General features: G+C 36.1%; 1 protein-coding gene across 1 annotated transcript in view; it reads left to right on the top strand.

The window, feature by feature from the left end:
- The window catches only part of NCAM2 (neural cell adhesion molecule 2), a 168,681-nt gene that overhangs the window by 36,468 nt on the left and 117,100 nt on the right, over positions 1-15,113 (top strand). Inside the window, exons 7-8 of the mRNA XM_067290097.1 lie at positions 1,069-1,229; positions 10,198-10,343. Coding sequence (XP_067146198.1) covers positions 1,069-1,229; positions 10,198-10,343 — 307 coding nt within the window. The remainder of the gene's footprint in view (positions 1-1,068; positions 1,230-10,197; positions 10,344-15,113) is intronic.

The following is a 15,113-nucleotide window of genomic DNA, read 5'->3' as shown; positions in this document are numbered from 1 at the left end:
GAAAGTGAAAATCATTGTTGCCCAGTTCTTCAAAAAAACTGTATGCCATAAAACTAGGCATATGCATATTGGTTTCATTTCACAAGTAGTTTGTTTTCTAGACTTGGCACTGTCAGCAGAATTATCAACATTTACGAAAATCAGGCAATTTTTATGTATGTGCTTATGATGTTAGGGCTGTTGGTGGTTCAACAGAAATAAGGTCAAACGAAGCCTAAAGCAAACAAGGCAAAATGAGAAGAAATTTAAAAAAAAAACACATCTTTTTAGAAGAAGCAGCTGTGATAATTGTGTGTATGCCAAGGTGCTGAAATGGACTGGTCAAGCCTTGATCAGCCATCAGAATTCTTCCCAGATTTATTATTTCTGTACCATCTGGTCAGAACTCATTGTGAGGTCTAGAAATGTCTGCTTACTAAGTTGTGGCTAGCCAACAGCAACAGAGAAGAAATAATTTGTAAGAGTTCTTTATATGCCAATAGACTCTATGTGTAAGCAATATGAAATAATTTTTATAAATTGTTACATTGTTACTGATGTGACTTCAACAGTACACTTTGAATATGTACTTCTAAATGTTTCTCTCATGAAAGTATATATGATGTTTGTCTTACTGATTTCTCTCTATCCTTCCTTGAGTGCAAGCAATATATTGTTAAGTTCTATTCACAAGTATATGTTTCTACCATAAAGTCAGTATTGAAAATTTAAGAATAACAATATTATAGTATTTTTAATAGATACAGATTTTAGAACTTGACAATAAAATTGTGAGGTGGGGGTTCTGAAGATCAAAATATAGTCCAGAATGATTTGGTTATGTCTACCATGTGCACATTCTTACAAAGAAAAGCTGTCATCCAGCAGAACAATTTTCATCATGCTGAAATCAACTCCCTTGTGTACATACTGCCAATTTATGTCACACTAGTTAATGCATTTTTGAGGATCGCATTATAGCACTGTCTTCCAACAAAGATTATTTTAAACTGATTGACGCTTCCATAGCACACTCTTTCAGCCTATGGAAGATAGTGGTTGATTTATACATCCTTTATATTTTTTTAGGAATGGTAAAGTTATTGAAGAAAATGAAAAATATATGTTGAGAGGAAGCAATACAGAACTAACAATAAGAGATATAAAAAATATTGATGCTGGTCCATACATCTGTAGCGCTAAAAACAAAGCAGGAAATGATAAAAAACAGACATTCCTTCAAGTTTTTGGTAAGTATTGAATAGTATATTTCATCCTTCCTTTTTATATGCAAACAGGAGAGAAATAAAGTTATAATTCGTGATTTTCAGTGGAACAATATTCCTTGCAAGGTGTCTACTGATGCAGCAAACCACTGTCTGTATAATTTTACTTCTTAAACTTCCCTTACCGTTGGCTACTTTAACCTTTATATCTGAATTTTCTTTTGAAAAAGCCTTCTTCAACATCTGCTACTGTACTATTCAGATACAGTACAATGAAGTATTAAATTGTTAATTCACTCTGATTTTTCTCTAAAAGTTGACTACAAGAAAAGCAAAGGGAAAAAGAGGTGAAACTACTGAAAGGAAAAAACAGGTTATTTGGACTTTTAAACTGTGTTTTTTAGAAATAAGAATAACACTATGCAGAGGTGTTTTGATTTTTGTTTGTTTCTGTTTCTTGATTTTTATTTTTTTAAGTGCATGATTGCAGATGGAGCATCTCTCTTATGAGGAAAGGCTGAGAGAGCTGGGCCTGTTTAGCCTGGAGAAGGGAAGGCTGAGAGGAGATCTTATCAATGTGTACAAGTACACATTAGGAGGCTGTCAAGGAGGGTGTCAAGAGGATGGAGTCAGACTCTTTTCAGTGGTGCCCACCAACAGGACAAGAAGCAATGGGCGCAAACTGAAACACAGGAAGCTCCATCTGAACATGAGGAAAAAATTCTTTACTGTGAGGGTGACAGAGCACTGGCACAGGTTGCCCAGAGAGGTTGTAGAGTCTCCTTCTCTGGAGATATTCAAAACCTGCCTAGATGTGATCCTGTGCAACGTGCTCTAGGTGACCCTGCTTGAGCAGGAAGGTTGGACTTAGACGATCTCCAGAGGTCCCTTCCAACCTCAGCGATTCTGTGATTCTGTGATTCTGTGATTGCAGATATAGTCACAAAATATTGGTTGATCTCAAGAAATTACAGTTTCAAAGAGAAAAAACATACCTTGAAAACTGTTTCTCTTTCCAAACCCTACAACCCAATCTGTGTTCATGATTCTCTGTTCTACATAGAACACTGATAATTTCTTTAAAGTTTTGTGTAGTTAGAGCCTAATCAAAGTGAGTAGGCCTCTGTGAGAGTGTAGAAATCCTCCCATAGAATCTACCAGATCAAGTCCACAGCTTAGTTATGAAAAACCCACAAAAAAGTATTGTTTCTGTGACTTATAATATTACTATCACTGTTGTTAGAGTACTTGTACATTGTATAAATAATTAAATACAGATTGTACTAAAGAGAAAGACCATCTATATTTCAGCAGCTAAGGCATGTACTTGGGACTGTGGGAAATTGAATCTCAAGTCTCAATTAAATCTACTGGTAATTTATGAAAAATGAAACAGTTCCAACAAGGAGAGGTGATAACTGAGGTGATAACTCCACTGGAAGACCCAACAACTTGGTGGATAATGTTGTCAGTTGGGATGTGGGAGTCTGAGGTTGAAGCCTTGGTCTAAATAAGGTGAACAGATTAGTTGTGTCTGTGTGACTTCTACTGTCTTTCCTGCTTGGAAACTCTTCATAGCCCTTCCATGTATTGTGCTGTCTCCAGTCTCCCACACCCCAAAGGAGTTGCCTAACCACTGGGCCACCTTGCTATTCTGTGATGACTGAGAGTTCTTCTCAATCCCTTTTCAAAGGGAAAAAAATGAAATACAACTTTAAATCTCATTTTAGCCTGAAGTTATAGAAAATCTTGAAGGCTTTTGTGAAAAACAAAAATTTTTATTCAATTGTATTTCCAAAATTAAAAAAAAATATATATGGAAGGAATAGAAAAGACCTACTGGTTTTGATATGAGATTAGGTACGTTTCAGACAGGAATAATTTTGTATGCAATCCAAGGAATTTTAAGTATGGCTAAAACTTGCTTAGTTTTTGCCTATGGCAAGGTAATTTTTTAATGCAAGTAAATGTAAGGAACAGGGAAAGGGAATGACACCAGAAAAGAGTGAGTATTCCCTTTTTATGTTCTTCCAACATCCAGTAGTTTGGGGACTCCCCAGAGAGCTAAATCCAAATGATTTAATAGATGCCATGAGTTTGCTTAATCATTTTTGAACCAACACAGCCTTTTTGTTTCCACAACATCCTAAACTCCTAAAGTCATTAAATTAGTTCTTCCTTCTCTGTAAATGTATTTCTTATGGTTCTTCTAAATCTGGCTCCTGTTCATTTCTTTGGCTCATAATTTTCATTTTACAATAAATAGTGAAATATATTCTTTACATCAAATAGTTTTTTTTATATGCCACTAATTCATTTCTTTACTAAGCTGAAAGCTTCCAGTCTGTTTAGTTTCTAGCACTGTGGAAACCATTCTGAATCTCTGATCTATGTGTTTCTATACCTTCCCAGTTGTAATATATTGTTTGTGAAATGGCAAGGAGAGAACAGCATGCAGGATTCCAGTTGCAGGGGAAACCTGGATATTCAGCAGCACAGTGGTGCTTCTGCTTTGATCTCAGTGCCTTTTCTTACACTGTGTTTGCATCTTTGACTATCCCTGAGTATTGAACTGATGTTTCCAGAGAACATCTGCAGTGTCTCCTAGGTCTCTTTCTTGAGTGGTAATAGCAAATTTGGAGCACATCATTGAGTATGTATATTTAGAGCTATTTTTCCTGTGTGTTTTACTATTGGATAGAATTCAATTAGATTATAATAATCCGCATACTGTTAGTTTGACCTCAGGAAATTGTATCAAAGATAAGCCTCTTACCTTGTTTGTAATCTCTAAAGCTCAGTGTGATTTCCTTTACAAAGTTCATCTCTTACTTTCACTCTGAAAATGTGGACCAAAGTTATTTTATTTTCTCCTACAACGAACTTCACTTTTTCTCTTGTCTCTTTTACACAGGTTAAACTCCCAGTCATGTATACAGTTAAAAAAATATTCTGTTTCTCTTCCTCCTAAATGCATTCAGAGAACTGCAATCTGAAAATGGATGAAATTAGCAGATGGCTAATTATAGCTAAATAGTGCAAAAACAGCCGGTCTGTGTTAAAGTGATCTACTAATTTATATTACTCTATTCTTTTCCACTCCCTTAGCTTGTTTGTCTCACCTACCTGTTATCTTTTAATTTTAATTTAAAATACAAATTCCTTGGGGCAGTGACTACTGTTTGCACTGCAACAGGGCTCTGGCAGGGTTGAAACCTGTAATAACAGTATTTTAACCATAAAGCAATAATAATAACTTTATAACATTCAGCACTGAAATTTTTTAGTACTCTTCTCTTTTTGAATGGACATGCCCATCTTAGTACCATCAAACATCTGCATCTGTTTAGTTTCAATGTGTGACCTGGATTTTTGTTTTATTCCACAGTTGTCCATTATCAGTGCTTAAAAAGGTATTTTGTCCTCATATCTTGAATAAGAAAAGGTCTGTTTACCTCACAGAGGATTTCTTACTGTTCATGATTAGGTAGTCTCTCTCCGTCATCCTGTTATCTCTGTACAGTTCTCTCTGTATTGTTATCCAATACTACCTAAAAGATCTCATCCATATTAATGCCTAGGATTTGTGCTAAGGTTTTTGATAAAAATTCATTTGTGCTTAGTCCTTTTGAACTGCTTGAAAATATGGGCGTTTTCCTTGAACTCTTTAAAAATATCTTTACTATTTGTCTCTGCTTTATAGCTAATTTTTTATAACTCTTTCATCCGTAAATTTAACATGGAATAAATAAAGTCACCACTTGATACTGGTGTATGTGCAAGACTTGACTATGCCAGGAAATGTGTTTCAGAAATTTGTTTCTTAGATATGTTGATTTCTTCTTGGGCTCTAACTTGTTTACTAAATTCAAAATAGTACCAGTAATTTTCAGAAGAACAGGTTTACAGTTTAGCTATTTGAGTCAAATGTTGCCATGCAGGAACACAGTGTAAGAGTCTGATTCCTCATGTTCCATGTTAATCAAGAGATCCTTCTAGAAAGTGCTGTAGTGCTATACACTAAGACCCTCACCAGTAAGTCTGTGTTTGTCTTCATGACTAGCTAGTTTAAGGCTGTTCTTTTCATGAGATATAATCAGGACTGTCTCAAGCTTTATGTTTGTTTTGCTCTCAAGTCTGATGAACTTGTTTGGTCAAAGATAGGGATAGAACTCTGTGAATTCACTAATTTGTGTACCTTCGTAAAGAAATTGGTTGAAAACAACCAATAACAAATTTAGAACCTCAGATGGCTATGCAAGTTTTTCCTAAGCTTTGGGAGAATGCTGTAAAGTACACAGTGATTAACTTAGACTCACTGATAAAAAAGGGTATTCCTCTTGTCTGAGACAAATATGTAAGAGACCAAGGAAGGAGTCTGAAAGAAACTTCATTAATCCTATTACTTATGAAACAACTTCTTTATTGAGAAAGTGTTAGAGAACTTAAGACCAGCCTTTTCCACTCGAAGAACAAACCTTTCCAACCTATAAATGTTAGCATCACTGTGTTAACATTTCAGAAATGCATCTCTAGTAATGAGCAGTTCCTTTTGCCTAAAATCATTTTCAGGAAGCTCAAGTATAAATCCTTTCCACCTCAAACCTTCTTTCATTTCAGTCAGGTAGTTCAATCAGTTTACAATTTGTAGGTACATTATATTACAAATACTTCAATATTTTTGACTAATGAAACCAGCAAAGACCTGGAGACTTCCAGGATAGATGTGCCAAAACACAGTATTTCCATTTGTTTCATTTTTGTTAAGAGTACTGCAAGCAAATACCAATTCAGTCTGAGAATGACCTTGTCAATTTAGAGAGAACATTTACAGGACTTTACAGAACTTAAAAAAAAAAAAAAAGTTCCAGTATTTCTGTCAGTACTTCTCTTGGCATTCTGGAATATATATGTAGTTATTTGCATCTACACAAAATTATTTTAATATTTTTCAATGTCGTAAATGTAATTAAAAGATAGTCAAACAGTATAAAAACTTCTAGTCAATAGCAAATTATGACTTATGACCTGTAAAAACAAAGCCATTAAATAGTATCCTTTCTCCATTTGAGCTCTCTTCTTTTCCCTAGTAATAACTGTCAGCTAGCTATATTCCATGATTAATCAGTGCTTATTCCTTTAAATGTCAGCTGCTCATGTCTAAAATGCCAAGCTAAAACTTTGGGTCTTGTTATGATCCATTTGAAGAAGGTCTTAAATTTAGAATATAGGTCTCAGTTTAAAAGATAGATTTTTAAAACATGCATCATCTTGAGGAAATTGTATGTCTTGTCATAATGTACATATAGGGAAGAAAAGATAATATTGTAGTCAGGAGACATGGCTATAGAAATAAAGTATCTGAATTATACTAGCTAAAATATTTTATAGGTATTTGGATGATCCTAAATGTGAGAGTATAACTGAAGTTATTATTTTTTTTTATTTTAACATGATTATTTGTTATCGTCAAATTCTTCTTTGTATTTATCTAAAACAGCTTCCCCTGTTTTACCACTGAGGAAAGTTACAGCTTTCCTCAGCTAAACTGGTGTCTTGCAGTAATACTTGGCTCACTACTTCCTACCGTATCCAGTAAAGTTGGATCCAGTTGACATTTCAAGAGCCCCTGACCACTCACGGTATTTCCTTCCTGCACACAAACACACTTGCCTCCAATAAAATCTTCATGAAGCACAATATTAGTGCAATACTTTGTTAGGGAAAATATAATCTATTTTTCATTTTTATGCAGTGAACACACACTAGATTATCTGTAAACAAGGGTAAACAGAGAGTAGACAAGCAACAGAGGACTGTGGAGATAAAAGATGAAGAATGAGACCAAGAATGGTGGTGGGGGGAAATGGATAAAAGAGAGAGGTAAATAATGTTTGGGTGCAGAAAAAATTATCTGGATATAGCATATTTGAACCTATTTTTATTATTTTTCTTGGTGATGCTGAATGCAACATTTGTGAGACAGTGGTCATAAATTGAAGGAGGAGACTGGACATAAGGAAGAAAAATCTTCACCATGAGGACAGTCAAGCACTGGAACAGGTTGGCGAGAGAGGTTGTGCAGTCTAAGTTCTTGGAGTTTTTCAACATATTGCTTGACAGCCCCCTGAGCAACCTGGTCTAAATTCATTGTTGACCTTGCTTTGAGCAGGAGGTTGGACAAGGTGACCTCCTGGAGTCCCTTCCAACCTGAATGATTCTCTTTCCTCTTTTGGTCTACTAATGTAACCCAACATTACTTTTCTGCCTAGCATACACATTTGTAACCCTGTTAGAAAATGGGTTACCTCTCCCTTTATCTTCTGCTTCATATGGAATACACTATAGTAGAGCTATATGTCCTTCAACTCAGTAATAGAAGTCTGTGCTGTGGACAGAGCTACATTTATTATAGTATGTATGCTACGATTTTCTTAAAATCAACTTCCTTAAAAACAAAACTTAATAAAAGTATATGCAAAATACATCATTTTCAATAAGTATAATTAATGTTTACAAAGTCAATGTTAAGAGCTGCCAAAATTAAATTTACTCGTGTAAACTTAATTCACTGCTTTTGGGTTTAGACATATTGAATCACGCTCTAGGTACGTGATTACATACTAGTCTTTCCAACAAGATGAATCTCTCATTCGGTGTGTAAAGTGGATAGATTCAGAGAAAATTATTAATGGTTATATATGAGTAAAATATATTGGGTCAAAATTTTTAATGAAGATACGTGAATGCTGTCCAAGACAGTAACATTCTATGCATAGTTACACAACAGATAAGTCCTCTAAACAAGATTGTTCACATGTAACCATGAATTGTATTGCGTATGTAAAGAACCTGACAAGGTACAATACAGTTTGAGAGTTGTAGTTGTTCTGTACCAATGGTTATAAAGTGGGATAATCTGAAGAATGAAAACAGATATCTAGATTTTTTAATTGTATTTTTCCATCAATTTACTCAGTAAGTAAAGATGAAAAATTTTGTATCAGAGGACTCTTCAATTCTTCAGTGTTAATACTAGTACTGTGTTTGTTGTCGTGAGACTTTGCTAAATTCAGTAATGTGTGTAAGACAGTAAGATACTTTTGAAGATCAAAGTCCAAGAATATTAATAACTCTGTATTTCTCCCAATAATTAGTATCGGAAGCACAGGTTATCATAGAATAGTTGAGGTTAGAAGGCACCTCTGGAGATTGTCTAGTCCAACCTCCCCACTCAGAGCAGTGTCAGCTAGAGCAGGTGGCTCAAGGCCATGCCTGGTCAGGTTTTGAAAATTTCCAAGGATGGAAACTCCACTACCTCTCTGGGCAACCTGTTCCAGTGTTTAACCACTCTCACAGCAGAAAAAGGTTTTCTTCTGTTTAAATGGAATTTCCTGTATTTTAGTTTGTGTCCATTGTCTGTTCTTGTGGCATTGGATACAGTTCCTTCTTCTTTACTCCCCGCCATCAGGTATTTATACACATTGATAAGATCCCCCCCTAAACCTTCTCTACCTGAGGCGAAACAGTCCCAAGTGTCACAGCCTCTCCTCGTATGACAGATGCTGCAGTCCCTTAATCACCTTCATGACCCTTCACTGGACTCACTCCAGTATGTCCCCATCTCTCTTGTTCTGGGGAGCCCAGACCTGGATCCAGCACTCCAGATGTGGTCTCAAGAGGGCTGAGGAGAGGGGAAAGATCACCTCCCTCAACCTGATGGCAACGCTCTAATGCAGCCCAGAACACTGTTGGCCTTCTTTGCCACAAGGGTGCATTACTGGTTCATGGACAACTTGGTGTCTGCCAATACCCCCAGGTCTTTTTCTCAAATCTGCTTTCCAGCCAATCAGCTCCCAGCATATATTGGTGCCTGGGGTTATTCTTCTCCAGGTGCTGAATCATCACAGAAAAATTGAATTTTTGCTTCATTCCTGAAGTGTCAGGGAGCAGCAAGGAACAGTTGCTGCCTAAGGGCTGAGGAGCCAGGATCCAAGTGTGACAGCATGGCTGTGAGGGCAGGGGCAAAGACCCATCCCAGAGTGCAAGCAGGGCAGCCTCAGGCATGGCAGCCAGGTTCAGGCAAGAATCCAGGTTATCAGACAAGTTTATGGTAACAGGGCCAGGATAAGGCCAGGCCAGGCAGTCAGCCCACAGGTCAGGATTACTGGGGCCTGTGGCCAGACAGGAGCAGGGCTGCAGCGGGACTGGAGACCGGCACCACTATGGTGGCATTGCTGGGGCAGGGACTGACAGCCCCAGAGTGATCTGAAGTGGGGGCCTGGGCCTGGGCAGGGTGGGAGGAGGCCCTGGGGAGGTGGGCAGGGATAGCAAGGGCTAGTAATGCTCTCAGGGCCCTGACGTGAAACACTAGCTTCCAAACCTTTGCCAGGGACCATTTTAACACTTTGAAGGAGTAGACAACCAAGTTAAAGTACCTTGGGACATTCCTTGGTATGGTTTAACTTACTAGTACAGGTGTAGCTCCTCTGTTTCCAGTCATTTCCATAGCAAGAAGTTCAGTTGCAGCGATAATACAAATACTGTGAGATCTGATCAACCACAAAGTTATGTTTTATATGAGTCATTTGAATCTCATAGTTTGGGAAGAAATGAGGCTGGGAGACACTGACTTCCAGGCTCACCTGGAAGCCCTGGTCAGGTTCCTTTTCCAGTGGAGTTACAGTGGAAATCCTGGGGCTCCATTGGCACATCCTGTCTGCAAGCTGCCCCAAAAGCTCCAAAGCTCCACTCCCTTCAGGCTGCTGACATAGGTAGTATGTGTCTTGTGGCTTTCAGACATACAGAAATTGTTGTGCAACTTGTAGTCCAAAAAGTTGATCACTCTTATACATGGTAATATTAAACCTTTAATAAATCTTAAGCTAGTAAACATGAATGTGCCTTTTTCAAAAGACTGATTTTTAAAAAAATGAGTTTTGACATGACAGTCTTTGTGCACAGTGAGTAATGTAATTTGTGTTTTTAACAGTACAGCCTCAAATAATACAACTCAAAAATGAAACCACATTTGAGAATGGGAAAGCAACCCTCATCTGTGAAGCAGAAGGAGAACCTGTCCCGGAGATTACTTGGAAAAGAGCCATTGATGGAGTAACTTTCTCTGAAGGTGACAAGGTAAATCAGCTTTTAATGTCTAAAATATCTAAATATGTATTGTCTGGCTAATCTTCTTTTCATGAGTAGAAAATTAATTTAGAGAAAAATTGATATGCTTCCTTTAGAATTGAAAGGAACTGCTATTTTATAGGGTAATAACAGAGACGTAGAAGTTCTAAATTTAAAGTTAAGAAAAAAAAAGGCAATTGAAATGCTGAAAAGTGATTGACTTGGTCACGCCTGAATTTTCATAAATAATCCCTATTAAGGGTTTCAGTTTCTTCTTGATCATCCTGACTATGGTTACAGAGGTACCTGCTGGCTTTAGTCCGTATTGGCTGTCCAGTATTTCTCAAAATGCAGTGGAGCTTGTAGAAATCTAAAATAAATATTTTTGAATACTTTGGAGTTCTTTCTTTCCCACTTCTATTTTTTCTTCCTTTTTGTTTTTCCCTTTTTTTACATTCTTTTCTTCATACAGATCAGGCAGTTTATAATTACAAATTGAGTCCTCTCTCCACTTATTACAAATGTCAACTGGGTAGGGAAAGAATGTAGTATGAGAATGAACAGTCAGTTACTATGGGAAAAAGCTGTAAGGAAGAAGGTAATGTTATTTGAAACAAAGTAGATAACAATTTGTTGATACGAGGGCTTTGGGGGGGCCTGAAATAGTTTCCTTTTAGTGGGGCACAAGGTTTTTCTTCTAATTTCCTTGCAGAAACTACAGAGTTTCTCTGCTTTAGCTAAAGTATGAGATAGTATCTTTATGGCTGGCTAAAACAGAATTTTGAGTCTGGATAATCAAACAGCTAAATCATAGACAATCTTCTTACTGCTGTTTGCATATTCATAACTGTTACTTAAAAAACTAGTTGGCAAAACTAAACAGTGATCATGGCAATCAAGAAACTAGATACACAGTGAGTCTCTGCATTTATAGGGAATTACTGTACATTGAGGAAATATGTATGTCCGTTATTTATTGTTCTGAAAGAGAATGTCTGGTCTGGTCTAGTATCCCACTCAACCTTTCCTGGAATTGAGACAGTTTATGTGAGGCTCTGTCTTTACCATTTGCCTGCACTGTAGTTTCCATTTTAGAGTGACGTAACAGTATTTATGTCATATTTTTTCCAGTAGTTTTGCATTGAAACAAAAGCAGTCTCTCTCTTCTTTAAATATTTCATGACAAAAGTGATCTTTTTGATCTCCACAGAGAGAGTGGAGATCTCCACAGAGTTTAGTCTCCACAGAGACTAAACTTGGTTCAGAGGTTACAAATGTAGCTTTTCACTTATGTTTGGAATGTTCCTAAAATAACTTGCTATATCAGAAAATAAAAATGAAATCAAATTGCAGAAACAAGCTGAAAACCATTTATGCAGTTGAAATCTGATATTTATCGAGTGCTCATATAGCACAGTATTACATTTTTAATTCATCCTACAGATGGTTAAACTCTCTAGACTTGTCACTGTCACCCATGTAGCATCTACAGTGGTGCATCTGAATGGAGGTTCAGCTGAAAAATACTGAAGACCAATGTAAAAACTATATTCAGTTGCTACTAGTGTGTTGATACACTGTACATGGAATATAAAAAGAATGTGAATCAATACAGTTATATAGTTTCCTTTCTTTCTTGCCAGTGAAGGACTTTCCTGTATTGTTCATGGCAGAGTTTTTACTGAATACTGAATAAGTGTTCTTAAATACTGCATGTGTTCTTGAGCTGTAAAAATGTGCTACACTTTCTCCATGGTCCCCAAACGTTCTACAGGGCCAAAGCCTTAACTCTTGCTTTCCTAACAAATTTGGTGAAGAGGGAAGAAAATTGACAGTGATTAAATTGTTGAGGAATTATTGAGTAATACAGCAATATTCGGCACATAGACAAAGAAGGAAAAGGTGAATTGAGGAAGGCTGGGTGTTTTTGTAATGTGTACTTACATTGAAATTATTACATATATGTGATAATATTTGAATTAATGTCCAATCACCCAATGTACTTGCATAAATATAAAAATTATCGTCTACATTCAGTGAAATCATCTTTGGAATTTTTTACTAGTTTTGACACATTTTTGGGATAGACTGCACTTAATTCAATGTTTTTTGTTGAATTAAGTGTATCTTTAGAGATATTCTTGATTTTTTTCCATAAATGATGGAAAAACTTCTCTACCCATAACATTAACGTGATAATAATTTAAAAACACAGACAATGTTGTTATTTTTAATTATAATTTTATTAATTTAGTATATAGCTTCTCAATCATGTTATTCCTGTTTTGCTAAAATGCAAGTACACCGACAGATAAAACTTGCTGTCCAGGTGACAAATTATTCTAGTACGTGGCAATTATTTCCATTTCTTCATTTACATTTAAAACTGATTTTAAAGGAGAAAAAAAATTCAACGTAATTTTAGGGGGGGGGTTATAACTCAACATGGATGTTTTAAAAGCATGAAGTTTAAAGATGTTTAGCCATTCTAATTTCAACCCTATATAAACAAGCTCAAATCCGTACAGATTTGTCAGTTATTTTAAAAAAGTTACAGGATGTTCTGTCTGAAGTACTTGACAGTTCTATAAACTTGAAATCTTGTGTAAAGAATTTTTGAGAGAAAAATAGTAGTGGTATATGTTGTTCCCAATAAAATGACAAAAACAAAATTCATTTGATTAGAGAAGATATGGACAGCATATTGTGTAACAAATGAGTTATATTACAACTCTCACTTACCATTCTACCCTTTCCAAAATGTAATAGATTTGAAGACTTTAAAACTGCATAACTTCAGGGATTCTTTGGTTTATGGGGTTCTCTGAATGTGCTACTTGAACTGAATTCAATATCAGTCAGTGTTACCAATTTTCTTGTGATTGATCAGCTATTACTTTTTCCTATATGGAACACAGATTTATTTCAGTACTGGCTAATATGACTATCGTCTCTTTTAGAAATCTTCAATCAACTTTTATTACTAAGTCACAACTTTTTCCTGGTTAATAAAGAATTGTGTTAGGTTACTTGAATCAAACTATGGTTGAGATTAGCAAACTGTCTTTGTGGAATTTCAGGGTGCTATTATCTCTCATAAAAAAAATGCATCAAAAAAACAAAGAAATTCTGTCTGTAATGTGCTAATTATGAAACAGTTGTTTTTTGTTTTTGTTTTTACTTTGTAACAGCTTAGACATGAAAATTAGTAAGCTTGTAGCTGGCTGCTTTGGAGTTGTGGTCCTTCTAAATCTTGACCTTAGTTACTCTGATAGCTGTAACTGGTCAGCATGGTCTTCCTAGAGATAGCTGAATGTCACGATCTGTAGTGAATAAGGATACTTGCAGGCCTGTTTGATTTCTTCTTTCTTGACTACTAATGGTGGGCCCTTTATAGATTTACAGGCACTTGCTGTAATAACTGTGCAAAAGAAATTAAGTCCTTATACAGCTTCCAGTCATTGACCTTGTAGTCTTTCACATTCCTCTGTTGTCCAGTTACATCCTTAAATGTGTTTGTGTAGGTGACAGATGTAACACATCGAGGAATGAGAGATGGGCAAGATATTGTGTGGACTCACTTGTTTATTTCTAGTAAATCCCAGAACACTGTAAAGTTCTAAGAGTCTGAAAGAAAAAGCAGAATGTGGCAGTAGTTGAAACGATAACTAAAGTCTGTGTGACTTGTTCTCAAGCAAAATAATAGGAAAGCTGAAATAGATTCAACTAATATTTTTTTCAGTAATGTAATTAATGGTGATTGCCATGAGTTCATTGAAAATGGATCTTGTCAGAATGACTCAGTATACATAAAAAATCCCAGAAGTTTTACTAGCAAGATTAACTGAGTCAATGTAATAAACTTTTTAAGGCATTAGAGTTATGTTTGGAAGTTCCAGCTGGTGCATATACCACTCTCAACAATTGTGATGCATGAAAGATGAATTGTGCTTCCTTTGTATGTGCTTGCCATCTTAATGTGTTTCAGAACTGATACAGAAGAATTACTCCATATATGTTTCACAGTGGTAGCCCCATCAGACCAGAAACTCTACTTCTGGACATCTGAAAAAAATTTAGCAAACAAACACTCATATTTGGTGAATATCTGAGTTTTGGATAATATTTCTGTGTGAAAGTAGGAAACATACCCAGGGAAATCCAGAGTTCTAAGAATGCTGCATTTTAATTACAGGTCAGGTTCAATAAAGATTTAGGCATTTACAATTTCAACATTCTACTGCGTAGGCATTACACAGTCTAAAAAAAGTATTCAAAATCCATAATTCTAGAGAATTGTTTGTCTCACAGACATCATTCAGAAGCCATGTACACTGCACAGAAGTAACCAGTAGCCAGATACTAAATGGAGGAGTGTGTGCCCTACTTCTTACTCGAGCTTAGATGCTAGTGTCAGACTCTAGGCTGACACCTGATGCATTGAGTGTCCTGACCCCATAGTCCTTTGGGGGATAGCTCTCTAAGAAACATCCTCCCAAGGAACTGAGTACAGTTGTGAGCAAATAATAGCCTTGTTACAAGAGCAATCACTAAAGAAGAAGAGCTGAGTTTGAGGTCATTCTCAGCCTTCATGAATTCAGAATGATGTTTTCTCTTAAATGATAGATCTTATATCCAGGGTGTAGGCTTTTCTGGGTTTTGAAATTATTATTTCCGAAGGAATGGAAAATGAGCCAAAGTTATAGATCAAAGAAACAACCCTACTGGGCTTTTAAGAAGGATAATGTTAATGAGTAAGTTGTCTATAATTATCTCTGA

This window comes from Apteryx mantelli, chromosome 1 (assembly GCF_036417845.1).
Source record: "Apteryx mantelli isolate bAptMan1 chromosome 1, bAptMan1.hap1, whole genome shotgun sequence".
NCBI lineage: Eukaryota > Metazoa > Chordata > Aves > Apterygiformes > Apterygidae > Apteryx > Apteryx mantelli.
Note: the sequence above shows the minus strand (reverse complement) of the source record. Positions and strands in the feature narration are given on the sequence as shown.